This window comes from Barbus barbus (assembly GCF_936440315.1).
Source record: "Barbus barbus genome assembly, chromosome: 3".
NCBI classification, from domain to species: domain Eukaryota; kingdom Metazoa; phylum Chordata; class Actinopteri; order Cypriniformes; family Cyprinidae; genus Barbus; species Barbus barbus.
In genome coordinates, this window is record NC_136731.1 from 19,110,649 (window position 1) to 19,138,335 (window position 27,687).

General features: G+C 36.5%; 2 protein-coding genes across 3 annotated transcripts; one reads left to right on the forward strand and one right to left on the reverse strand.

Moving 5' to 3' along the window:
- The first annotated feature begins 1,162 nt into the window (after positions 1-1,162).
- On the forward strand, positions 1,163-19,215 carry LOC306856121 (GATOR1 complex protein NPRL3-like). Of its 2 annotated transcripts, XM_079395148.1 has the most exons (14): positions 1,171-1,855; positions 2,078-2,147; positions 3,457-3,495; positions 5,912-6,044; positions 8,964-9,038; positions 11,760-11,913; positions 12,000-12,081; positions 13,205-13,342; positions 14,041-14,197; positions 15,091-15,197; positions 15,380-15,509; positions 16,187-16,376; positions 16,469-16,661; positions 18,506-18,905. In XM_079395148.1, the coding sequence occupies exons 1-14, from the start codon at positions 1,660-1,662 to the stop codon at positions 18,669-18,671; spliced, it is 1,830 nt and encodes a 609-aa protein (XP_079251274.1). In that variant the 5' UTR covers positions 1,171-1,659; the 3' UTR covers positions 18,672-18,905. The 2 variants fall into 2 exon arrangements, with proteins under 2 accessions (XP_079251275.1, XP_079251274.1); XM_079395149.1 differs by lacking the exon at positions 3,457-3,495 and having other exon boundaries at positions 1,163-1,855; positions 18,506-19,215.
- A 307-nt stretch (positions 19,216-19,522) lies between these two features.
- On the reverse strand, positions 19,523-27,168 carry LOC306858416 (DNA-3-methyladenine glycosylase-like; the record flags this gene model as incomplete). Its single annotated transcript, XM_079398957.1, has 3 exons — positions 19,523-19,887; positions 20,491-20,686; positions 26,959-27,168. 3 exons carry the CDS (start codon positions 27,166-27,168, stop codon positions 19,523-19,525), a joined length of 771 nt encoding a protein of 256 aa, XP_079255083.1.
- Between the last annotated feature and the right edge of the window lie 519 nt (positions 27,169-27,687).

The following is a 27,687-nucleotide window of genomic DNA, read 5'->3' on the forward strand; positions in this document are numbered from 1 at the left end:
ATATATATATATATATAAGGCTATATTATATAATGTTGTGCGTTATCTGTCAGGCCCACTGAAGGCTGGTCAGTAGGTCACGTGTGCACTGATAGCACTGAAGTGAACTAACCCTGAACATAACCTGCTCCGGAGCAGAAAGCAAGTTACTATGGTTACTTACATACACCGAAAGTAACCTCCGATTTTGGAACCGAAAGCTGAGGTTATCCGCTCGCTTATCCTCAAACTTACCTGGGTATGTCACATAACCTGCTTTCTGGAATACACCCCTGAGCACACTCACAACAGCCGGCCCACGACGCTCTTCTTCTTCTTCTTGCTTTATGGCGGATCGCAGACTTATAAGTGCATTACTGCCACCTATCTCTCAAATGGACCATTGACACTCCTAATTGAGATTGTAGGTAGAGTGTCAATGGTCCATTTGAGAGATAGGTGGCGGTAATGCACTTATAAGCTTGATATAAATATAAAAACGATTTAAACTCTGTTCAGTTTCTTGCACCTATTGTTTCGAGTCTTTAGACCTCAATGTCGTCACAAGCCGCAAGGTTTAATTTGGTTTTGTCTGTGTATGTTTTTTTTTTCTCTCAAAGCCGTGAGTCCCATTGATTACCATTATATGACTGACAGACTGCAATGGTTTGAGTTAAAAATCTCCGTTTGTGTTCTACTGAACGGACAAAGTCACCATCTTGGATGCCATTGGGTGTAAGCAGATAAACATCAAATTTTCATTTCGGTGTGAACCATCCCTTCAAGTAGCTAATTTTAGGCTATTTTATAGCTACCATTTAATGTTTCCTAAAATTTACACAATTACATTTTCTCACTTGTACAGGGTTGTTCAAATCTAGGTGTATAATATGAGCGAGATAAGACAGGATATCATGATTAAAAGAAAAGAATATACAACCAATGTAACCCAAATTTATTTCTATCTTCTTCAACTTGTCAATTAATAAAAAAAATAAAAACCAGGGATAAAGTGCTTTAGGTTGAGAAAAAAAGGTTAAAACTAATAAAAACGAACTTCATTCATTCATTCGTTCATTCATTCATTAAACACGATGGGGACAATGCGGAACCTTTGCTTGAAGTTGGTTGCGATCCGCCATTAAAAACAGAGAGAGAGAGGAACCTTTCCATCTAATCATTTGTTCTTCTACGGCGCACGTAGTGTAACACCAAACACAGACCTGCTGTAATGCTGTGTTTCAGTAAGGATGGCACTTATTTAGCTTTCATTGCTAAACTTCACTGTTAGCTTAGTTGCACATATTCACATGGCGCCAGAAAGTGACTGATGGATAAAATATTTTGATTTACTATCTTGTGACGGATACCGCTAACGTTAACTGGTTTGTGGTAATGTTGTGGTTTTGGCTAGTGAGCAGGCTATCGTTAACAGAATTTGTCACGCTGCTATTATCTCAAACATTCGTTTAGTTCAATTATTTTATTCCTTTCCATATCATTGAGATGCAGTTGAGCAAATAATGCACTAGGTGTCTTACACTCATTCAGTTAAATTATCATACAGTGCAACCCTTTAGTTGTCCACATCTGTAATGTAAATACTACATTGCACGTTTTTAGATCCAGCTGCAAACTAAATTCGCTTGAGATTATATATACTTAAGAAAACGCATCAGGATGTACAAACAGTGGTCTGTAGATTTAAATGCAGATGCGAAGCTGATGTGGAAACAGTCTGAATCCAGCCTGCAGCCAAATGGAGAAAAGACAAGCCCCATAAGTGTTATACTAGTTAGCTCTGGCAGCAGAGGAAACAAACTGCTCTTCCGATACCCGTTTCAGAGGGTATATGAAAACACTTCATCAGCAACATGTAAGTGTTCCTGCTTCCTCTTCTTCTGTATGTAATTCTAACCTCTGTACTGGAGACTGTAGCTGATACTATGTCTGTATATTTGAGTATCAACACGGTCACACTGTCATGACACTTTGCAAAGAGACTGTTTTGTATTTACATTGTCAGTCATATTACTTTACACATGCAATATACACAAAGAATCGTCCTTTTCATGCTGTGTATTTTCTTTCATCAAAGCAAAACAGCGGAGTCCGTATGCGTTGAATTCTTCGGCTGACTCTATAGAGGACCAGGATGGTGATTCAAGGTATTATGCAAAGACAAGAATTAAGGGTTGATTTTTCCTTTTGTAGGGTCCTTTAGAACTATGCATGCATGTTGTTGTTATAAATGATACTAGAGTTGTGTTTTCTTTGCATTCTGTTGTCATCAGCATTTTCTGCATGCAGTGATCCCTGTAGCATGTTAAGAGATCACCAGTGTCACCATTAGATCTTTATGTCCTTTGTTGTGCCATATGTTTTTGTTGGATATTTTAGATTGTTGTCTTGATATTATACAGGGTCATTAGTGAGTGCTTAAAGGAATAGCGCAACCACAAATGTAAATGTACTCACCCTCAAGCCATCCAAGATGAGTTTGTTTCTTCATCAGAATATTATTACATTACTTGTAATCATGCTAATCCTCAGCAGTGAATGGGTGCCGTCCGAATGAGAGATCAAACATCTGACAAAAACATCACAATAATCCACACGATTCCAGTCCCTCAATTAATGTCTTGTGAAGTGAAAAGCTGTTTTTGTAATAAGCAAATCCATCATTAAGGTGTTTTAACTTTAAACCATTGCTTCATAATATTTATTTCTCTGTAAAAAAAAAAAAGAATCTCTTTTCAATCAGGAGAGAAATATGCACAAATGGAACACCATTTACAAGCAAAAACAGTTCTAAACAAATGTTTTGGTGGATTTTGATGTGAGAGGACAACATGGGAATGTACTTTTTTTTTGCTGGAGGAAGGTTTAAAGTTAAAATGTATTAATGATGTATTTGCAAAGTGAAAAACTGCATGTTTGTAATAAACAAGACATTGACCGATGGACTGGAGTCATGTTGATTATTGTAATGTTTTTATCAGCTGTTTGGACTCTCATTCTGACGGTACCCATTCACTACAAAGGATCCATTGGTGAGCAAGTGATTTAAAGCTAAATTTTTCCAAATCTGTTCCAATTAAGAAACAAACCATCTACATCTTGGATGGTACTGGCTGAGTGCATTTTCAGCAAATTTAGATTTTTGAGTGAACTATACCTTTAAGAAACACAATATATGTATGGCCTGATCCAGAAGAGAACTTAGTTAAAAGTAGATTACAATTCAAAATTTAAAATGCAAAAAAAGTTATCACAATATAATGTTGACGCCACATTTAAATATACAAAAAGAAAACAAACTTGCTGTCCTGGTTGACCAATCTTAAATCTTAAAATTTTGTTTGTTTTTGTCACCCTTATGTCATGCATCCTGCCAAGTTGTCAGCTGCATTTTTCCATTTTGTTTGTTCGTTTTTTTTTTCTTCTTCTTTCTTTATGGCCCTATTCCCATTTCAGAGAACAAACTCCACTAACTGATGAACAGTTGGTAGAAGGGTAAGATTGAACCACAATTCTGAACCACCTCTCCTCTCTCCAGAGCACCCCACCTTTGTTCACCTTTTGTCTCTGATAATTTGTCTGGCATATATTTATATTTTTAGTTCACACATGTATGCATTCAGTGGCAAATTTAATCTGGGCAATTGTTAGTAATTGTGTGTTATTTATTGTTTATGTAATCTAAGATCATAGTATCACCTTCAATCTTGGGTTACAGCAGTGTATTTGAAAAAAGTTGCAATGTTATAATTTTGTTAATTTCTTTGAAATACATTATTCCATAATAATGAATCACATGGGTTAATCTTGCAATCTAGAAATGTCATTCAGTCAATAGCTGTATAGGCAATGGACCTGCACTAATGCAATGTTCATAAACTCAATACACTTAAAGACCTGTTTTCCTTTCATTTTTCTTCCTCACAAAATAGTGTCACCTCTGAAAGAGATTAAATTTTAAATCAGACCACTGACTTTGGCCTTTTTGGGGTTTAATTCTCTCTAAGAAGCCTTGTCTGAATGGATGAACTACAAACCCGATTCCAAAAAAGTTGGGACACTGTACAAATTGTGAATAAAAACAGAATGCAATGATGTGGACGTTTCAAATTTCAATATTTTATTCAGAATACAACATAGATGACATCAAATGTTTAAACTGAGAAAATGTATCATTTTAAGGGAAAAATAAGTTTATTTTAAATTTCATGGCATCAACACAGCTCAAAAAAGTTGGGACAAGGCCATGTTTACCACTGTGTGGCATCCCCTCTTCTTTTTATAACAGTCTGCAAACGTCTGGGGACTGAGGAGACAAGTTGCTCAAGTTTAGGAATAGGAATGTTGTCCCATTCTTGTCTAATACAGGCTTCTAGTTGCTCAACTGTCTTAGGTCTTCTTTGTCGCATCTTCCTCTTTATGATGCGTCAGATGTTTTCTATGGGTGAAAGATCTGGACTGCAGGCTGGCTACTTCAGTACCCGGATCCTCCTTCTACGCAGCCATGATGATGTAATTGATGCAGTATGTGGTCTGGCATTGTCATGTTGGAAAATGCAAGGTCTTCCCTGAAAGAGACCGTCTGGATGGGAGCATATGTTGTTCTAGAACTTGGATATACCTTTCAGCATTGATGGTGCCTTTCCAGATGTGTAAGCTGCCCATGCCACACACACTCATGCAACCCCATACCATCAGAGATGCAGGCTTCTGAACTGAGCGCTGATAACAACTTGGGTTGTCCTTGTCCTCTTTAGTCCGGATGACATGGCGTCCCAATTTTCCAAAAAGAACTTCAAATTTTGATTCGTCTGACCACAGAACAGTTTTCCACTTTGCCACAGTCCATTTTAAATAAGCCTTGGCCCAGAGAAAACGCCTGCGCTTCTGGATCATGTTTAGATATGGCTTCTTTTTTGACCTATAGAGTTTTAGCCGGCAACGGCAAATGGCACGGTGGATTGTGTTCACCGACAATGTTTTCTGGAAGTATTCCTGAGCCCATGTTGTGGTTTCCATTACAGTAGCATTCCTGTATGTGATGCAGTGCCGTCTAAGGGCCCGAAGATCACGGGCATCCAGTATTGTTTTCCGGCCTTGACCCTTACGCACAGAGATTGTTCCAGATTCTCTGAATCTTTGGATGATATTATGCACTGTAGATGATGATAACTTCAAACTCTTTGCAGTTTTTCTCTGAGAAACTCCTTTCTGATATTGCTCCACTATTTTTCGCCGCAGCATTGGGGGAATTGGTGATCCTCTTGCCATCTTGACTTCTGAGAGGCTCTTTTTATACCCAATCATGTTGCCAATTGACCTAATAAGTTGCAAATTGGTCCTCCAGCTGTTCCTTATATATACATTTAACTTTTCCGGCCTCTTATTGCTACCTGTCCCAACTTTTTTGGAATGTGTAGCTCTCATGAAATCCAAAATGAGCCAATATTTGGCATGACATTTCAAAATGTCTCACTTTCAACATTTGAAATGTTATGTATATTCTATTGTGAATAAAATATAAGTTTATGAGATTTGTAAATTATTGCATTCCTTTTTTATTCGTAATTTGTACAGTGTCCCAACTTTTTTTGGAATCGGGTTTGTATATACAGGGTAGATTCATCTCTCTGCCAGATTCATCCAGTCACCAAACCTTCTCACCTTTTAGAGATTATTGGTTTACTTAGATCAGGAAAAAAAGAAACGTCCAGATCACCAAATCATTTGTCCAATCATTCTTCCCTTGTGAATCTCCTAGAAATATGGGTTAGAGTGTGTAATTCTCAGTGCTGAGTAGAATAGAGCTTGAAAGCCAATCAGACCCTCCACTATAATGCACTGAATTTAGTTTCACTTGTTCTGTGATCACTGTCCTTTTATTCCTCTTTTTATTCCTTTCCCTTAAAAGGTTTTCTGATATTATTCTCGCCACCATCTTGGCCACCAAATCTGATATGTGTGGCAAGAAGTTTGAACTAAAAATAGACAATGTGCGTTTCGTCGGACATCCAACCTTACTGCAGCCTCCACATACTATTCAGGTGAGATGAGCGAAATTTCTGTATGAAAGATGGCAGGCCAGTTAAAAGACATATTATAAGACATATGATGTGAAAAACTGCATTTATTTGATTAAAAAAAAATACAGTAATGTTGTGGAATAATATTACAATTTGAAATGACTCTTTTCTATAGTATTATATTTTAAAATGCCATTTATTGCTTTGTCAGCGAAGCTGAATTTTCAGCAGCATTACTCCAGTCTTCAGTGTCACGTGATCCTTCAGAAATCATTCTAAAATGCTGATTTGCTGCTCAAGAAACATTTTTTGTTATTATCGATGTTGAAGACAGTTGTGCTGCTAATATTTCTGTGGGAACCAAAATAGAAAGGTCTAAAGAAGAGGATTTATTTGAAAAAGAATGTTTTGTAACATTATTAATGTCTTTACTGGCACTTTTGCTCAATGTAGTACATCCTTGCTAATAAAAGTATTAATTATTTATTCAAAAAATAAATAAAACATACTAACTGCAAACTTTTGAATGCTACACCAGGGCTCCAAACTGCGACTAAAATGGTCGCATTTGCGACCAAAAATATTAATTTGCGAGTGAAGTTTTTGCTGAGGTCGCCACTGGCGACTATATATAATTTGCATGAAAGGACTTTTTTCCCGATTGTTTTGCGCTCACATCTTTTGTTATGTTCACGTATTAAACGTACATAGGACGATGCGCATCAAAGTTTTACTGGAAAAGAGTTTCAAACAGTGCTCGTCTCTGCCACACAGTCTGCTGAACGCAGTGAGAGAGACCTGAAAGGTGATAATATAAACACCAGTACCCCGCGTCCACACGGTCCGTGTATGCGTCCGGATCGCGCGAGCGGAGAGTATCGCACTTAATGCTCAGGCGCGATCTCTTTAGCACCTCAGTTAAAGCAGCAAGTGAACCCATTATATATTTCGATTTACTACTATAGTATGAAATGAACATGATCAAAAGGTAGGCAATAAGAAAGCCTATAGTAGCTACAACTTACTGAAATGTTTTATGTAAAAGCTCATTGTTTCAAACTGAGGAAATGTATAAAGCTTGTAAACATTGCATTGTAATACATTTACCTCAGAATAACCACTCAGTGTCCATAAACTCATCAGTCAGCTAGAAAAATAACTATAAAGAGGAGCGTTTTGCTATATTTATGCGCTGTTGCATATTAATATTTTTACTTATTGTGTACATGATTCAACTCCTCCTATAAAATTGCATTTTACTAATGAAGAAAAACAGACTGAATGTGTGAAAGATGTGACAACATTTATAGGATGCACTGCACTCAGTTGCCAAGTGATGCTTATGATATTGGTACAGATTCTGTGTAACGAACAATTCTTTGTGACTGTATATTTCAAGTTGTAAAAGACATTTAATTCACACTTTAAGTGAACCTTAGTCCCCCGGTCGACCTGATCATCTACAAGATGGATTAAAATGCTGATAAAGCCTAGAAAAGATAAGACATAAACACATGACAAAATGATTGAAATGTTAAAATAGGGGGGAAAAATAAAATGATAATAATAAAATAAACCACTTTTATTCTGTGGCACCTAAAAAAATAATTTGGCGCCTAAGTTTTTCTTTTATAGGAGCCAATGGCTCCTTACTCGATTTTTTTGTCTGGAGCCCTGTACACTATATTGCCAAAGGTATTGGGTCACCCCCTTCTAATGAACATGTTTGACTACTTTAGTAATTTCTATGAGTACAGATCTTAATGTTTAAGCATATAATGATATTCTAGGGAATTGTGTGCTTCTAATATTTATAGCAACAGTTTGGACAGGACCCTTTTCTATTCTAACATGACAGTGCCTCTGTGTATAAGGCACGGTTCAAAAAGACATGATTGATTCAGTCAGTGTGGAAGATCTTGACTGGTCTGCAGAAAGCCAAGTCCTGATCCCAGCTGAACTCCTCTGGTGTGACTTTAAATGCAGACCTTGAGCCAAACACCAATGACTTGTACATAAGGGATACGTCCAAAACTGTTGCAACAGTTGGAAATACATTTTTTAAATACATGAATTATGTTTCCATTGTTGTTGCCACAGTTTTGTTAGTGCCTTTTTCTGTTGTAAAGAAGGGGGTGTCCCAAGACTCTTGTCCTTATAGTGTCTATACAAGTCACTGGTGTTTGGTGATGAGTTTTTGGCTCAAGGTCTGCATTTAAAGTCACACCAGAGGAGTTCAGCTGGGATCAGGACTTGGCTTTCTGCAGACCAGTCAAGTTCTTCCACACTGACTGAATCAATCGTGTCTTTTTGAACCGTGCCTTATACACAGAGGCACTGTCATGTTAGAATAGAAAAGGGTCCTGTCCAAACTGTTGCTATAATATTAGAAGCACACAATTCCCTAGAATATCATTATATGCTTAAACAGTAGTCAAACCTGTTCATTAGAAGGGGCTGACCCAATACTTTTTGCAATATAGTATATTGCTGGTAGGCCATAGTCTGGGAGTGAAGGAAATAATTTTGAACTGCAGTTTGGTAACCATTTATTCTTCACATAAACATCTCATGTTTAAGTCATCAGGAGGCTATGTGTGATGTATGATTATATTGCCAATGCACTGGTAACTACCATGAACACAGGCTAAGAGCTCCACCTTCTGTTTGAGAGAAAATGTTAGGAGGAGTCCACTGTAGAAAGAAATGCTCCTCCTGCAAACAAACACTTTGCATTTGTTGAACAGAAAATTGAACATGATTTATCAGCTAAATTCAGTATTGATTCAGATTATTAAAATATCACTTTGTCTGTTATGTATGCTGCATCATTGGTATCATTGCTCTAAAGTTATCATTAAAAGTGTCTCCTTGAAATGCATGCTTAATAATAAAATGAGCTTAATCTAATTCCATTTATTAATGATGTTCCTTCACCAGGTCTCCAAAACGGACCCCTCCCCCAAAAGAGAACTGCCCACCATGATCCTATTCAGTGTCGTTTTTGCATTAAGGGTAAGAAAACAGTACATTTAAACTCTTAATGAACACAAATCTATTGTATATGTGAAAGTTTATAAATTCATATACTATAATGAATTACAGTGAAAACTATTTGAGATACAGGCCAACAAAAATATTGATACACTTAAAAATGTGTGACTATCATGACAGATATAGAAATATAAAAAACCAAGTGCAATTTATTTTAAACAAAGAGCACAAGCACAAATTTCCTGCAAAACATACAAGTTTGTTATGCAGTAAGTCACAATATAAAACAGCAGTATTTTGTTCTGAATTAAGGTGCAAAATGTACAGTATCTGAAGACTTTCATCAATTAGTTTCCTCATGGTTTGTTTGATTATTCAGGATTTGTTATATATTGCAATAAAATATATACATTTTAATGTATAAATTGACGTCACTGTCAGTTTAAAATTTTGTCAATTAATAAACTATCATGAATCGAAGTTGAAATATTTTGCACATCACTATTTGAGATACAGTGGCCAACAAAAATATTGAGAGAAACTTAATGTGTGACTATCATAGCATTACATATATAAAATATCTAACCAAATGCATTGTATTTTAAAGAAAAAATGCAATCACATATTTCAAGCAAAACATACATGTTTACTATGCAGTATAAATAGTACTTTGTTCTAAATGAATATGCTATCATGAATTCAAGTGAAAAATATTTTGCACATCACTATTTGAGATACAGTGGCCAACAGACATATTAAGATGCACAATGTACAGTATCTGGAGACTTTGAGACAATTGGTTTGATATTTCTTATATATTGCAATAAAATGTATACAATTTTAATTTTGACCTCATTGCCTAAATACTTTGTGGAGGCACTGTAAAGTGAATCAGCTGTTTGTGAAGCTATCTGAGGTCAAGAGTTTAGTTTTGGCTTCTCAGAAAGGGTGCGGATTGCTGTCTATCAGACAGACTGACAGGGAGGCGGGACTCTGTTCTTTGCACAATCAGACAGCACACGATCGGACCCACCCGTGTGCCACCAAGACTTGACACGGCAGAGTGCTGAGTCAAAGCTCCAGCTGCAGAAAACGCAAACTCATGCTCCTATCAGTTCTCCAGCATACCCACTCCCTTTCTCGGTACTCCCTCCTCTGTCACTGTGCCCACCATTAATCTGCAAATTTACCATATGTGCACATTTGATTCAAGAGAATATTCAATAAAATAATAGGTTGTTCATGGGTTGTACTTTGTCCCCTCTAATAAATAAATAAATATATATATAATGGGTAACACTTTACTTGAAGTCTTTAAGTTTTATAATGCATTGTACAATCTCATGATTGTAACCACAGTTAATACATTATAACACTTATAAATTATTTACAACAAGATATAATGTATTACAACACACCTTATGAACAATTGTAATACATTATACCCTTTAATGGGCCTTTAAAATGCATTAAACATAAAGGCTCTAATAGCTACCTAATTAATTAAATTATTTTATCTTTGTTTTAATACAGAAATTGTTTATCATGGAATGGAAGGGGCGTATTCAAGTCATGAGTTATTGCATTTTTGATTTTGAAATAAATGAATAGGCATGGACAAAAAGTAGCATGACTTCCATGACCCAGTCTTCAAATACTAACTAAATATCAATGTCTTCATATACATGTATGTCATGTATTTGGTGGACTGTTCAGTAACTTGTGGAATAATGTGTGTAACCCTGAAAGGCACTTTTAACTGAATACCTTCTTATGTAATTAGATTATAATTATATAATAGATTATACTCCTATTTGATTATATGCACTTCAGATTATAATAGTTCTTTGATATGTTTAATAAAGATTTATTTTTGTTAATAATCATGTAACTGTGGTGCTTTGCACAGACACGATGACTCCATATCTGAAAAGGAAAACACCTTTTTCTGTGTGATAGGCATTGTGAAGACAAAAAAAGTTAGAAGCAAAAACAAACAAAAAAACTAGATTTTATTTCATTGTCAGTGACAAAGAACTGTGTCCATGAAAGGGAACATCATTTGTATTCATGTTGGTTTCATATGCTTTTGAAAAACACAAACATTTTCTTTTTAAATATTTTTGGGGGGATTTTATGCCTTTTATTATTAGATAGGACAGTGGAGTGCAGACAGGAAAGTATTGGGTGGAGAGAGGGGGGCGGGATCAGCAAAGGACCTAGAGACGGGACTCAAACTCGGGTCGACGCCGACAGCATAAACATTTTCAGCAAATTTAAATTTATGACTCATACCTTGAATACTTATTTATATATGAATGTTGAACCACATGATTCAGATTTGGCCAAAATATTGAATATTCAGTTTTACTTACTCTATATATACTCTATATATTTATTTATCTCTTAAGAAATAATAATAAAAGGTTATGCTAAACTACCCAATGGTTCCTTTTCTCAATGTTCATATTTTTAAAGAGTTTATTTTCATTATGATTTTTGGACAGTTTGACATTTTTACTTTGTCCCCCAATTTTTTTTAAATTAATTTAAATAAAAAATTAAAAACATGTTCATCATAGAAGAGGTGTATTAGTCACTGTTAGCATTAATTATTGCATTTTTTAATGTTGTGTAATGAATTAATAGTTAAGAGCAATAAATGATCGTCATGTCACTGACCCATCCATCAACTAAACAATAACTTGTTAATCTTTCATCTCGATTTTCTGCCTTCTATAGGCCAATGCAGATGCTTCCGTCATCAACTGTATGCATAACTTGTCTCGCCGCATTGCCATCGCCCTGCAGCACGAGGAGCGCAGGTGCCAGTACCTCACCAGAGAGGCCAAGCTCATGCTAGCAGTGCAGGACGAGGTCACCACCATGACTGAGAGTGAGACATCTCTAGTGTTTGTCCTGCAAATACAATTACTGAAGGTGTTACATGATTTTCACCTTGCTGTTTACCTGTCGTTGTAGCGGACGGCACTCCACAGTCACCGTTTCGCCAAATCCTTCCCAAGTGTAAATTAGCAAGAGACCTAAAAGAGGCCTATGACAGGTGAGTTGGTTTAAGTTAAACCTCATTTACCCAAGCACTCCTGTTATCTGCAGTTAGAGGCTCTAACAACATTCTTAACAACAAATTTCCCTTTGATTTTAAGGGTTGTTTATGATTAGGAGTAGGGAATAGCTTAGATAGGGCTCTAATTGTTTAAGGAACATGTTCTGTTAGGATTTTGTGATGTTTACAAAAAATATCTTAATATTTTCTGGGATTTTGTCAAAAACAATAATTAGATGATATTTCGCTGAATATGCTTTTGTGTTTGTACCCTGTCTGGTTTAGCTTTTCATATTCTTCATATTCTGTGTGGTGGTCAATTCACTGCAGCGACAAAAATGGACTACTTAATTAGTCAATATTTGTCACGTTAATGATTTCCAGGGGCAGTTTTACTTTTTTCCTAACCTTGTTAGATGTGTGCATCATCTTTCATGTTAAATTCTTAGTTAATCAATCAATTCTATTAGAATAATATGACACTATAGGCTATTACCAAGCAAATAAATTCACATTTAGATGTATTTACAACGCAGTTACAATTGCATAAATAATGTTTTGAAATTAATGTTTGAAAAATAATATTTGGAATATTGAAATAATAAATGGTTGTTTACTTTTTTATTTTAATTGGACAAAGGGTAATTCCTTAAACTAATTCATTCAAACAGCTGATTCATTCAGGAACAAAGTAACTGTAATTTTGAATGGATGATTGAATCATTGATTCATTCAGGAATTAAACACCACAGTGGGTTTTTTTTCAGCGGTGCTCAACAGTTCTGTTGCATCAGAACCATTTTGAAAGTCATATTTTTGCATAGTGAGTGGCATTCTTGATAATGCCAGCATTCACATTATTAAAACAACAATTATGATATTATCGTAGATAATACACACCCTTATGGCCTGTTTGGGCTAAATTCTGCTGCATGTTATGCTATAGGGACTACAGTTGTGTTTCAGGATTGTTATTGATGCTTGAACTTATATAGTTAAGCATGAAACTCATGAAACTAAATATGTCGCAGACAAACAGCTATTTGCTTTTGTTCATATTCTGCACTAAAAGAACAGCTCTTGTCATTTTTGTCATGATGATATTGTGTATTGTTTTCAGCCTCTGCACAACTGGAGTTGTGCGGCTTCACATTAATAACTGGCTTGAGGTCAGTTTCTGCCTGCCACACAAAATCCACCGAGTAGGAGGGAAACACATCCCACCAGAAGCTCTTGAGCGCAGCCTAAAGACCATTCGGTGAGTTACAGCTTACATCCAGCTTATTTAGCAAGCTGCATTTAATTCAGAAAGTTGCCTCCAGTTGTATTCTGGAAAATAAAAATGGCTAATTTGCTTCATCCAATGTTCTTCAGTTTGATCACACTGAATTAAGGGATGTATTATTCCTCATTTTTGGCAAAAATTGTAGTAGGTCATCCATTTATTCTTTGTGCACAGTATGTAGACTATTTACTTCAGCAAGTAGCATGATATTGTAACCTGTATGGTTATACAGTATGATATTCTAAACATAGTCTTAAGCGACGTCCCAAATGACACACTATACACTATGCACTTATACACTATGCACTATGCACTCAACCATGTAGTGTATGAATTATATAAGGTTATTTTGTCATTAATAATCAGGAGTCTGATAGCCCCTCCCCCTTTGCGACGAAATTAAAGCTGAGTGCATGAAGTGTTCAACATTATGCACTTCATTTTTTCGGTTATTTAAGTGCATCATCCGGGTATTTAAAGTACACTTTTTATTTTTTTAATTTTCAGTGTAAACACATGCACTATTCTATTACATTTTGTAGTATAGTAGTAAGTACGCGATTTGGGAAGCACCTTTAGTCTCTCCTGCTTTTCTGCATTATCAAGTGCAGTTACTATGCAATATTACTATTTACTATGCAGTTACTGTTGTGATGCTGTGCCCCCTGCAGGCCGTATCACGCACTGCTGCTCCTTGACAACGAGAAGGCCTTACTAGCTCAGCTTCCTCTGGACTGCTCTCCTGCTCTAGTGCGGCTCATCAAAACCTGCTCAGCCGTCAAGAACCTGCAGCAGCTGGCTCAAGATGCCGACCTGGCTCTCCTGCAGGTCAAAGACTAGATGCAGCCTTGCACTTTCATCAGCCTTGTCCTCCTTAATGTTTGATGTATAGAAATGTTCCATTGGTTTGACTGTAGATTTACTCTTGGCAAAAAACTGATGCTGAGCTGACAGCCACAGGAATAGGGAGTCAAATGAAAAGTTACACTACTAGTCAGAGCATTTGTTTTCGTTACAATTAGTCTTATGATGCCACCTAGTGGACAGACAACACAAAAAAACCTCTGTTGTAATAACATAATTTCATGTTTTGGATGGAGCTTGGATAACTAATTTTAATCTAAATCAGTTATTCTCAACCTTTATGACTCCTAGGCCCTGTATTGGCCACAACAGTGTACGAAGGCCCAGCACTTGTATTTGTTTTTTTTTTAAATTTCATAAGTTTTATGACCAATGTGTTCTTTAAGGTTCCCTCTCTTATTTTTTCAGCTATTTATTTATTTTTGAACAATGAATGATTTGAATTTACATTTAATTCATGGTTTACTGGATTACAATTAATACTATGGATTTTTAAGAATTCACTTTTACAATGTGATAAAATATTTTAGAGATTTGCAGAACTAAAAAAAAGTAAAAGAGTTTTAAAAAATTCTTAATTCACATGACTTGAAATCCAGAGCTACAAATATCTTTTAAAATTTAGGCAGGCTACCTCATATATAGAGGTTTTCTAAGAATGAGGGAATCTTGGTTCTTCAAAGAAAACGAAAACCATTGTTGAGAGGTTAAATTAAAACAAGAAATATATTTTAATTTTTTTTTCGTTGTTTTCACTTATTATAAATCTTGTTTTGTCTCGAGTCCTCTTGAAGATTTGCTCAGGCCCCCTATTGGTTGAAAACCACAGATCTAAAATGTCACATTGCTTCCCACAGGTCTTCCAGATAGCTGCACATTTGGTGTACTGGGGTAAAGCTATCATTATTTATCCTCTCTGTGAGAACAACGTGTATATGCTGTCTCCCCACGCAAACATCTGCATGTAAGTGTGTATGTTTTCTTTGAAAAACAATTAAATCTGTAAATTGGCTTGCATTGTCTGTTGTACAGACTGTAAAATATTCTCATAGTTTTTAACAAAAAACTAATTCCTTCAAAAATCTCAATGCAAACATAACGGTAATGTTTAATGTTTATTCATCATTTTGTGTCTCCCTCCCCCAGCTACTCTCCTCTGGCTAAGCAGTTTGCCATCCAGTTTCCAGGTCATGACCTGCCCTCCATGTTAGCAAAGTTCTCTCTTCCTGTATCTCTGTCTGAGTTCAGGAATCCACTGGATGCCCCTGTACATGAGGTAAGAGTCTAAGGCCATCTTTTCACTATCAATGACAAACAACAGATAGAAAGTCATTCATTTCATTCAAAAAGTATGAGACAAGTAAATAAGTACATTTAAACATTATTTTTTACATTTTACATTTTTGTAAAAAATTATAAATTATGTATGAAATATTAAAACAAAAAAATAATTATATAAATTATATATTATAATTATATAAATTATATACAAATTATAAAATATAGATCATTATTTATAAGTAATAAATGTATAAATATATATTCTAAAATAATTTTAGAATTATTTGCATTGAATATTCTTAGAAAACCTAATTTTTTTTCTTTATACATATATTGGCGATCATTTGTTTTGTGTGAATATATCATACATTCACTGTTTTACCACGGTGAATAAAGTAAAGTAATGGATGCTTTGCAAACAGTTTGAAAGTTCTGTGCAGCTGCCACTAGGTGGCGAAATGCAACAATGGTATGTGTATGTTAAAAGAGAGTAAAGGTGACATTAGTGTCTGACATTTTTGAGATGTTGGCAAATATTTGCTAAAAAGTAAGACGTTTATTCATTTGGATATGATCTAATCTCAGTAAGGGTCAGGGTTTGTGTGATTGGATTTGTAGGTTAACCCCGATTATCGATGCTGTAACTACACCATCATGTGTGTATCTGAGCAGGCCCAGCTCATTCAGATGGTGGTCTGGATGCTCCAGCACCGGCTGCTGTTTCAGCTCCATACGTATGTTTGTCTGCTGGTCCCACCCGTTGAGGAGGAGCCTGGTCTTCGGGAGGAGGAGCCACCCCTAGTCACACGCGTTACAGGCCGGAGTCTGAGCACACCCAACGCCCTGAGTTTCGGCTCTCCCAGTATGTAACCCAGTCAGCTGCAACTCCACACTTAAAAGATAGTCTTATGATCAAACAAAGTCTCAGTAGTTTCTGTCATTTTCCCTCTGCAGCAAGTAGCGATGACATGACCCTCACGAGTCCCAGTATGGATAACTCAAGTGCTGAGCTCCAGACTGGAGGAGACTCTCCTCTCAATAAAAGAATGACAGAAACTTTTCTGGCCAGCCTGACCGAACACGAGCGGCAGGCCATCCTCCGTGTCCCTGCAGCACAGAACCCAGAGGACCTGCGCTTGTTTGCCAGGTAGAAAGAGCATCTTTTATAGCTTGTTTTTCCAATCTCAAACCTAGTTTTGTAAAGAACAGAGGGTAGGTTTACATGCACTAATTTTTGTAAATTGGAATGAATTCAGTCCAGTTTTCAGCTAAAATTTAGTCTCATCCACTGACCAGTTTTTAAAGGGATAGTTCACCCAGAAATTAAAATTCTGTCATTAATTACTCACCCTCATGTTGTTCCAAACCCGCAAGACCTTCATTCATCTTCAGAACACAAATTAAAGGGGTCATATGATACGATTTCAAGTTTTCCTTTCTCTTTGGAGTGTTACAAGCTGATTGTGCATAGATTAGATCCCTGAAGTTGCAAAGACTAAAGTCTTAAAACCAAAGAGATATTCTTTATAAAAGGTAAGACTTGTCCACGCCCTCCTAAAACGGTTCATTCAAACACGCCCCACATGTCTACGTCACGATTTGGGGAGATTTTCATAACACCGCCCAAATGTTTACGCAAAGAAAGAGGGTGTGATTTTTATTCTCGCTGTAGTATTGTTGCTGCCGCTGGCACCATGTCGTGGAGACGTTGTGAAAGCGAAAGTACTTTGTTTGGGCTTACAAAAGAGGACGCAACTAGAAATCAGTGTGTTCGGCGCAATTTACGGTGGAGGATTATTTCCTGAACCTGGCAGGAGAGTAGCCTACAATGCTGGCTTTCACAAAGGCTGTTTCTATAAAGTGGGGCAATTCCAACTTTGCAAGGACAGTCTGACGCTTCTGACTCAGCCTGTAAGTACGTTTCTGCTACTGACTATTCAAACGCGAGTGCTGAGCAGTGTAGAGTAGCGCTCGTTGTTTGTCATTTCTCCTATCACAAATGCAGACATGGTAATGTTTACACAGCTCGATGCAATGCGTAAAAAGACAGTATAAGTCATTATAATCACTAATTATGTCCCCACTGGATACAACAAATGCTTCGTTTATAGTAGGTTTTATTGTTTTGGTCTCATCGTCGTTAGGAAACTCCATCACATTACGTTAAGGGGTGTAACATTTCCGTCACACGCTTGAGGTATTCGGCCAATTACAATGCACTAGATAGGTGGCCAATCAGAGCACACCTCACTTCTCAGAACAATGAGCTTCGTAAAAATCCACGCGTTTCAGAAGGGCAGGGCATAGAGGAGCAACAATAATGTATAGTATGTGGAAAGTAATGTGTTTTTTGAAACTTAAACAACATAAACTCATTGCATCACACCAAATACACAAAATATTGTTCTTTTTAGCAACGTTATATGACCCCTTTAAGATATTTTTGATGAAATTCAAGAGCTTTCTGACTCTGCATAGACACCAATGCAACTGAAACATTCAACGCCCAGAAACAGTCCATGTGACATCAGTGGTTAAACCATAAATTTATGAAGCTATGAGAAAATGAAAAATAATGACTTTATTCATGCAGGGTCAGAAAGCTCTCAGATTTCATCAAAAATAACTTAATTTGTGTTCTGAAGATGAATGAAGGTCTTATGGGTTTGGAACGACATGAGGGTGAGCAATTAATGACAGAATTTTATTTTCTGGGTTAACGATCCCTTTAAGACATGAGGCATACAGACAGAATAAATATATATGAAAGAGACATGTAACAGCCCTGTGCATGTGCACAAAGTATTTTTCAATCTGATTGTGAAAATAGTCAGATTCAAGTGTTTACATGCTTATTTTCAATAATCCTATCAAAATTTCATTCGGATTGAGCTCAGTCAGATCGATCGTGTTTAGATGAACGCTTTTCAGTCTGATTACAAACAGATTATTTGGGTGCATGTAAATTAGCATCTTGCTGTCTTTCTTTAGACTGCTGCATTATTTCAGAGGCCATCATCACTTGGAAGAGATCATGTACAATGAGAACATGCGTCGCTCGCAGCTGAAAACTTTATTTGATAAGTTTCGCAGTGTCTTAATGATAACCAACCACGAGGACCCCATCATCTCTCTCTTCCAGTCTCCACCAGACTAAATGGATCATTCAACTTACTGTGGGTCTGACAACGGTGTGACATGTTTGCTTATCATCAGTGGCTTAAATAACTTAATTCAGAAGCTAAATGCTTTCAACCTGCTGAGTTTCATAAGTGGATTATTAAGTGAGACTCACATAATCTATTGTATATAGCTGTATTGACCAAAGATTTTTATGTTGTCAATATTTTACCTCATGCGGTTTATTTTAATAAACGATTCAGGGGTTGTGATGTGTGATTCATCATTGGGCAGGCATAAAATGCATTGCTTAAGTATTCCACCCAAGCATCTCCTATTGGAGATTGCCCCCTGATGTCATAAATCATCTCCTCAAGCAAACAAGACCCAAAACACATGCCATGATGGTAAATCCAGACCATAAGACCGCATGCCATGAAGACTGAGTGTGGAGAAAACAGAAAGAGAAAAGGGGGTTGTAATTGCCTTAAAGTGCAAATGGTTTTCCAAACATCTGTAAAATCAATAAGCACCAGGAATAACGTGAATATGCAATAAAGAAACATGCTGATACAAGACTCAAACTCAAAAGGTTAATTGACTCAAAAATTACAATTCTCATTATTTACTCACTCTTTTGTCGATCCACCCCTGTGTGACTTTCTTCTGGTAATTTTGCTGCTCTTTTAGTTCTCAAAACAATGAAAATGAGAGCAGCTTGGACATTCTGCTAAACATCTCCTTTGGTGTTCAACAGAATAACAAAAAACCACACAGATTTAGAGCGACGTGATAGTGAGTAAATTATTAATTTTTGAGCAAACAAATCTTTAAAAGAATGATTTCATCACTAAACAACATTCCATCAGACTATCCTTTCCATCCGGATTACATCTGGTGCTCTGCATCTCTGTTTAGCACGCTCACACACGGGTGTCCTCTCAAGTAGAAGCGAAGCGGTTTGGTTGCCCATTCGCCATGAGACTGGACTCCTATCCGGGGCGCTGACACCATCTCTCCAGCGCAAACAATCTCTCGTTCTGGGTCCCTCTCAAGCCACACCTCGGTATCAGTGGCCAGATCCCTGCGGTGAGTGCGGTCGAAGCAGCGCTGTATATCTAGTGCTTGACACATCTTGGACGGGCCTTTGCAGAGCTCTTTTTCCTTACGGATTTTGGCTGCTCGCAGACCCCTCATGACCTCCTGACCACTCAGAGGCTCCAGCGAGCGCAAAAGCACCGCCGCCCCTTCCCCTGCACACACTTAGGCCGTTTCTCAATATGCGTACTTGTCTGTACTTGTGTTCTTGTGCAATGGTGAAACGTCATCAGTCGCTGCCAAGTACTGTTCCAATTCAAAGTTCACATCTAGCCAAGTCCAGTTCAAATCCCCGGATGTGTTCTTGATCCGCCCCTTTTACCGAGGATGCATCGAGAGGTGACTTGTGCGGACTTGATACGGGCCATAACCCAGAATTCAGTTCGTCCTCCCGTCCTCGAGAGTTCGTTCTTCTGAGTCGAACTTGGCAAGTCCAAACTCGAAAGGACGGAAGTCCAGACTCTGCGAACTTGGTATTGAGAAACGGCCGTATAGTAGTTAGTGAGGCTCCATGCCGTCTCCTTCCTGTTGGCTTGTGTCTGTGTGCATTCACTCCAACCTTTCTCTAGGTTTATGCAATGTGCCAAATTTACTTATAATGAGAAACAGTTGGAGAGAAGCAAAACAGCAGCAAAACACTTGTTTCTTGCATAACTAGCGGTGAGGGATCTGTGGTTACAGCCTTCCGGCTCCATCTCTATAAAGTGCTATTCCTAATATGTACGTGTGGTCAATTATAGCGGTTTTTGGAGCCTCACCTTGGCTGGAGACATTCATGCAGAGGTAGATGGGATAGACGTAGATGGTCCCAGGCTCCATGAACATGGCAGTGTTTCTCTCCGTGCGTTTTCCTCCTGCTGAGTGTGATGCCTTGTCCTCCCCACCCAAATATGCTTCGGTTTCCACAACCCTTCCTCTGAGCTCAGTGCCATCAGTTAGCTTCCTCACCAACACCTAATACACACAGAAACAACATGTCACACTCTTTCCAAAACTCCCCACATCCTGAGGCTGTACGGGGGTCTTGCATCCAGCAGGTGGTGCAAATGTGTCGATAAATTATATTCACTGATAATCATTAGAGGACAAATGTTAGTAGCTGGTGGTGCTTGCTAATGATATTGCAAATCAATGTGCTATTGTTTTTCTAGGCTATTGGATTTATGATTGTTTTTGGCAGTTGATAAATCACGGAAAATTACATACACTACTGTTCAAATGTTTGGGGTCAGTAAGATTTTGTTTTTGAAAGGAGTCTTTAAGGCTGCATTTATTTGGTCGTAAAAGCAGTAAAATTACAAAATATTATTGCAATTAATAGTAACAGTTTTCTATTTTACTAAATGTTCAAATGTGGTACTGAAAATTCAGCGTTGTAACCACAGGAATTTATTAATTACTCCAGTCTTCAGTGTCACATGATCCTTCAGAAATCATTCTAATGTTGCTGATTTGCTGCTCAATAAACACTTCTTCTTCTTATCAATGCTGAAAACAGTTGTGCTGCTTAGTATTTTTGTGAAAAAGCTGATAATTTTTTTCAGGATTCTTTGATTAATAGAAACTTTAAAAGAAAAGCATTTATTTCAAATAGAAATAGTTACATTAACATTATAAATGACTACTGTCACCATTAATTTCTTAAAATAAAAACTCTTACTGAAACAATCATAATTTTGCATAAAATATTTTCACTGTTCAGGGGGGGGGGATGTAATATGCATATGTAGGTATATGTTTGTGTGTACATGTGTATATATACACACACACACACATTATATATACATATATACATTATATATACATATACACATATATATATATATATATATATGTGTGTGTGTGTGTGTGTGTGTGTGTATATATATATATATATATATATATATATATATATATATATATATATATATATATGTATATATATATATGTATGTGTATATATAATGTGTGTGTGTGTGTAAAATGTTTATAATGTTCAAATATATTCAAGGTGAAAGAAAAATATATTACATGATATTTTAGAGTCATCAAATGCAATCTTCAGAACCATATTAAATCAACATTAAGGGAAAGTGAAGAACTTGACAGGTGTTTTCAATTAGATAACAAACCACCCTAGAAACCACTATCACAATGTGCTAAAATACCTTGAAACACAAGCATCTTTGCAACAACTTTAGCACAGACAAGCACCACTAATATTTCTTTCAAATGTAAAAATCTAGACTACCACCCAAAATTATAACACTCTTATTTTATTTATGGCTCAAATGAAGAAGATAAAGCTGCCATTAAAAGAGCAGAATGCAAATGGGTCCCATCCAGGCTCTAAAGTCTTTGTTTATTCAAAGTGGGTTCATCTGGTCCACTTATTCATTAAACGGCTGCTTAAAAGATGCTACAACCAGTCGTGCAGGGAGCTTGAGCGAACACAAGTCCGCTGTGAACTGTGTTTGTGTAATGAGCTCAACAGAGTGTGAAAGCCACAAGTGTCACCTTCTCCATGCTGGCTGCAGACTGTCACGCTGGACAAGTGCTTGGTCACACCAAACAACCTATTATGAGTCAGACCGGATACCCTTAAGACATGATAATGGCTTTTCATGCTTCTCCTTACACCCTTTCTATTTATACAGTGGTAAACTCAAAACAAACAAGGGCATATTTTGTGCTGGTTAACTGAAACTCTGCACTGTCATGTAACAGTGTGTCTAATTTTCTGGTATTTCAGTATAGCCTTAATGTTTTCAGCAGCCTTCTTTCCATTTTAAACCTCATTCAAATGCAAATTAGGCCTCTCTGTGTCCGTTCGAGTCTATTCTGTGCTCTGGATTCAAAGACTTCCTACGTGTAACTCCGCCATTCAAGCGGTTCCATGAGGTTAAGATGTATTTCACGTGTTCACACTGCTGAATAAATCAATGTAGCATGGCTACACTACATTCAAAATAGGGAGCCTAGAAGCCAAAGTGATTGACAACTTTATATCTAAAAGCAACACATTAGCACATTTTATAAGCATTACTACACTAGCTTCAACAATTTTGTGGCATTAAAGAAACATTTTCTTCCATTAAGTCAGTACTGGGCTTCTGAACACTGACTTTCTTGCCAAGCAGTGAGTATGTGTTTGGAGTGTTACTCATTTCTGGGTGTTACTTCATGATTTCAATAATATTTTACAGGATTTGTGCTCTTTTTTTCTTCTGTGTTTTGACAGCAGACAGTTTTGACAGGCTTTGGATTACACTCTTAACCCTTTCCTTCAAAGACATCCTTCATTGAAAATTATGCTATTTTTAACCATTCGTTAAACAAATTATGCAGGAATTATTGCCAAGAAAGGTGTAATTTGTGTCTCAACTGCATCCCCATGATCTACTCTGCATCCCCAAGTCACAAATACTCATTTTTAAGGCTTTAACCCTGTTTAGTGTCTAATTCAAATGCCATTTTTAAAAATAAAGCGTTTTATTGTTGCATATGTGTGCTTCTATAAATTATTGCAAAATTGTTTACAAGAATATTGACTATGATTATATATAGGGTAATATAAGGGTAAAAGTTTTAATATCTGCCAGAAAATAAATAAAACACTAATCTGAATATTTGGGGGATGCATTCCCCTTTAGTTACCCCAAAAATGGCACTTACACCCCTGGCACCAGTGTTATTTTGAGTACTATTTATATACTATTGGGTCATTCTGTGGCAACTCAACCAGAGGTCTCCGGTTCAAATTTTGGATTTTGATAATATTTTTTCTGAAGAAAGACATGTATCGTGATGAAAGCCACAATATTAAATTCATGGACGAATATTTACTGAGTAATCCACTATTTTGTAAAGTCAAAGTAAAGTTGTGACGTATTGTCAAGTATGGTGACCCATACTCGAAATTGGTGCTCTGCGTTTAACCCATCCAAGTGCACACACACAGCAGTGAGTAGTGAACAAATGCACACACACACACACACACACACACACACACACCGTGAACACACACCCGGAGCAGTGGGCAGCCATGCTGCGGCGCCCGGGGAGCAATTGGGGGTTCGGTGCCTTGCTCAAGGGTACCTCAGTCGTGGTATTGAGGGTGGAGAGAGCGCTGGTGTAGAGGGGGGGGGTCAAAATGGCAATGTTCACCTGAGATTCAGAGCCAAATTACAGGGGGTAAAAATTCCTTCAGAAAGATGGCAGCATCATAAGGTTATTTTTACAAAAAATTGGTAGGTCTGTCAGTAAAATCTGTTCATTTTAGCAATCTTTGTTGCATTATGTGCCAATGGTGACCAGTGTTGGGAGTAACGCATTACATGTAGCACGAGCTACGTAATCAATTACTTTTTTTCAAGTAACTAGTAAAGTAACAAGTTACTTTTTAATTTACTAGAAAATATCTGAGTTACTTTTTCAAAAAAGTAATGCCAGTTACTTTGTTTTCCCATTTATTGACTGACAAGTCTCCTGTCCCCATGTCCGAGAAATCGGAAGTACAGAGGCGTTGTGTGCGCTGTGTGAACTGTAGTTCTAGACTAAATGTGAACGTGCATTAATTCATCTCACTCGCAAAAAAACAGATTTAGTATTCATCAAAATGAATTAAAACAGTGAAATGCAAACTCAGAATGTGATGCAAACCTGCAATAATTATACATGTTAAATAACACAAATATATCTAATCCCATTTTATTAACCAATGTCTTTGCTGCTGACCTTTGATGATCCAGTTCAACGGTTCATTAAGTGAGATCTTTATACACCTCTGAAAACATAGGTATGTATATTATATTGCATTTCTGTCAATAGATCGTTGTAAATATTACACAGTGCACCTTTAATATGGCTTCAGGAGTCAATTGTTAAAAACCAAATGTTGGTTGTACACTTTGTATACAGCTGAAACTTGTGTGTTTAAAGCAGAAAGTCTGAAGAATAAGTAATGTTGAAACTAGCAATGCATCTTGTTTCCCTCTATCAAAACAACTGTATAGGACATACCTGCTTGAGCGTCATAAATATTATTTTTCCAAAATGTGTGTGCCTGTAACTCAAGATGTATTAAAGTTATCGTAATATGAATTTAGATTCTTGTTCCTAAGAAATTTTTTTTTCTGGGGGGTTTTCTCGGGGGTTCATTTTTAATTTTCATGGTTTAATCCTACATCCTGGTGTAGCCCTATGTCCAAATTGTCATATCCTACCCATTTTCACTCCAAATGTGGTTTTGTGTTTATCTAGTCATCACTGCTGGCATAAGAGTAACCCAAGATTTAGGAATGTACAGTGTGACACGTCAGATTATGAATGACTAGGATTAATTGTTAACTCTAGTGTTAAATGTAAAATAAGATTACCCAGGATTGCATTTACCTGGGGTATAGTATTACCCAGTGTTATTAGTTCAGTGTTAATAAGTGTGAGAGACCTTAAATGTTTAAATGTAAGTGAATTTTTGCTTGAAACGAGCTAAATAATCTGCCAGTGGGGTAAGAAAAAATATCTTGTTTTGTGTTTGACATAAGATTTTTTTTTTTTACCCCACTGGCAGATTATTTTGCTTGTTTCAAGCGAAAACTCACTTAAGTTTGACTAGTTTTTTCTGAAAACAATACCTTTTTTTCTAGAAAATCCTTCTTGATTTAACATTTTTTAGATATTTTGGCTGAAAACAAGCCCAAAAATCTAAGTAAGAAAGCATTTTTTGCAGTGTGGTTGCTTCAGAAGCTGTTAAAATGAACAAAATCACTTGTTCCAAATATCCCTGAAACGGATTCAAAAATAGAATCTTATGAATAGACTACTGAGAGAAAGATAATGTCCCTCAGCTTGACCATTTCAGTGCATTTTTAGCACTCCGACAAGTATTTTCTGTGCATATTATTTTGAGAAGGAAACAAGATGCCTTCCTATTTTCAACATTACTTATTCTTCAGACATTCCGCTTTAAATACAATAAGTATCAGCTGTATACAAAGTGAATAACATTTGCTTTTCAGCCACTAAAATAGGTCATATTCAACCATCTGAAAATGGAGCCTCATTGTGATGCCCCATATCTCTGGAACTGAATGATGTAGGGCCTTTAAAATCTAGATTCTAAAAGCAAAAATTATTAAGAACTAGAATATAAAATCATATTGCAATATTTTAAATACTTGAGTTAAATGCACGCAAACTTTGGAAAAAGAATATTTATGGTATTTTCAATGCAGCTGCTTTGACAGAACTAAACGAGATATATCTTTAGTTTCAACATTATTTGTTCTTCAGACATTCCTCTTCCAAAGAAAAGAAGAATCGTATTTTTGAAAATTCACCCACATTTTGTTTTTGACCTGTGAAAATGTACATTTTAACAATTTACTCTTGGAGCCATATTTAAATTCCAATATCTCTGGAACCGAACCATATAGGGCCTTAAAAATGAAGAAGCCAAAAGTAAAGTGTGTTAAGACCTGATATCTAAAAGGGCATTAAGATATTTTTAATGCTTTTTGAGTTACAGGCATGCAAACTTTGGAGAAACTTGAAAAGTGCTCTTTCCCCATTTTTGAATGGTCACCATTGGCACATAATGCAACAAAGATTTCTGAAGTCAACATATTTTACTAACAGACCAACTAATCTCTGTGTAAAAAATAATACTGTGATGCTGCCATCTTTCTGAAGTCATTTTTAACCCCCTGTAATTTGGCTCTGAATCTCAGGTGAAAATGGTCATTTTGACCCCTCCTCTACAAAAAAAGTGGATAACTTAATAAATATTCATCTATGACATTTAATATTTGGGCTATCTTTTTTCAGAAAAAATATTAGCAAAAACAAATATTTGAGCCAGGGAAATTTCTGAAATTAGGTTGATTTGACACAGAATGACCATATTAGTGTTCATTAAAGCCTGTATGAGTTTTTTTCCCTTCTATTTTCATTACCAGTATTTTTAAGAATGTTGGTACTGTAACAAAACAGTTGATGGTAGCCATTGAGATTGAGTTACAAAGTATTTTTTCAATGGCTACCTGTTTCATTTTTGGGGTGAACATATCCATTTATTTTTATTTAAGTTTATTTATTTATTTATTATTATTATTTCAGTTTGAGTAATTTTGGTGCTTTAACGAAAACATGTAACAGTTTTAGTTATGGTCAACAGTAACAATGCCTGACACTTTGGGAACATCTGATTTCTGAATTCTTTTCATATGAAATCAGAGTCATCTTACCTTGCCGAGAAAGGCCTTTGCCAGATCAGTGCAGGGCTGACTGAAGAAGCTGTGACTCAGTCTGACGGACTCTCTCATTGAGAAATAAGGGCTGAGATGCTGATCCACAGGGTTCGTGTCAGATTGACACTGATCGCGTCTCTTCAGAGGTTCACCATCGGTCTGATCGGATTGAGGTGACAATGATTTCTTTCTTTTCCGTGTTGTCATTATATATACTACTGAATATTAGGCGGTTATATATTTTGCCAAACCATAGCCGATTTGTTATGGACTTTCTATCTGTTTCTGCACATAATTCACAGTGCAAATGTTTTAAATGCTTAATAAAGTAAGTCTAAAAAGCACGCAATAAGATTACGGTCATATGATCATAAATGTATCACGTCGCTATTCATGTATGCATGAATATCATGTATGAATGGTCGATATTTAGCAAGATGCTAACGTTACATTTTCCTATAAGTGCAGATTATTTTGAATAAGTGTAAATGCAGTCTTGAGGAAGAAAAACACTTAAAAACGTGTACTGTGTGTCTTGTATTTAGTTGCTGTATATTGAACACGGAGTAGCAGCAGTTGACTCACACTTTAGCTTCAGTTTCAGTTGCCCTGGTTTGTTTATCTCTGGCAAACGCAAAGTTTATACATTTATATTGCAATAATTTCACATTCAATCTTCAAATGTACAATGTACAAACAACATGAAGACAGCATATTTTTAATATT

What these genes read in the sequence shown, in the direction of transcription:
- LOC306856121 (XM_079395148.1), top strand. Translation starts at nt 1,660, where the DNA reads ATGTACAAACAGTGGTCTGTAGATTTAAATGCAGATGCGAAGCTGATG. An exon ending in GTGTCGTTTTTGCATTAAGG is followed by an intron (nt 9,039 to 11,759) that starts GTAAGAAAACAG and finishes TGCCTTCTATAG; the next exon opens with GCCAATGCAGATGCTTCCGT. An exon ending in CTAAAAGAGGCCTATGACAG is followed by an intron (nt 12,082 to 13,204) that starts GTGAGTTGGTTT and finishes TATTGTTTTCAG; the next exon opens with CCTCTGCACAACTGGAGTTG.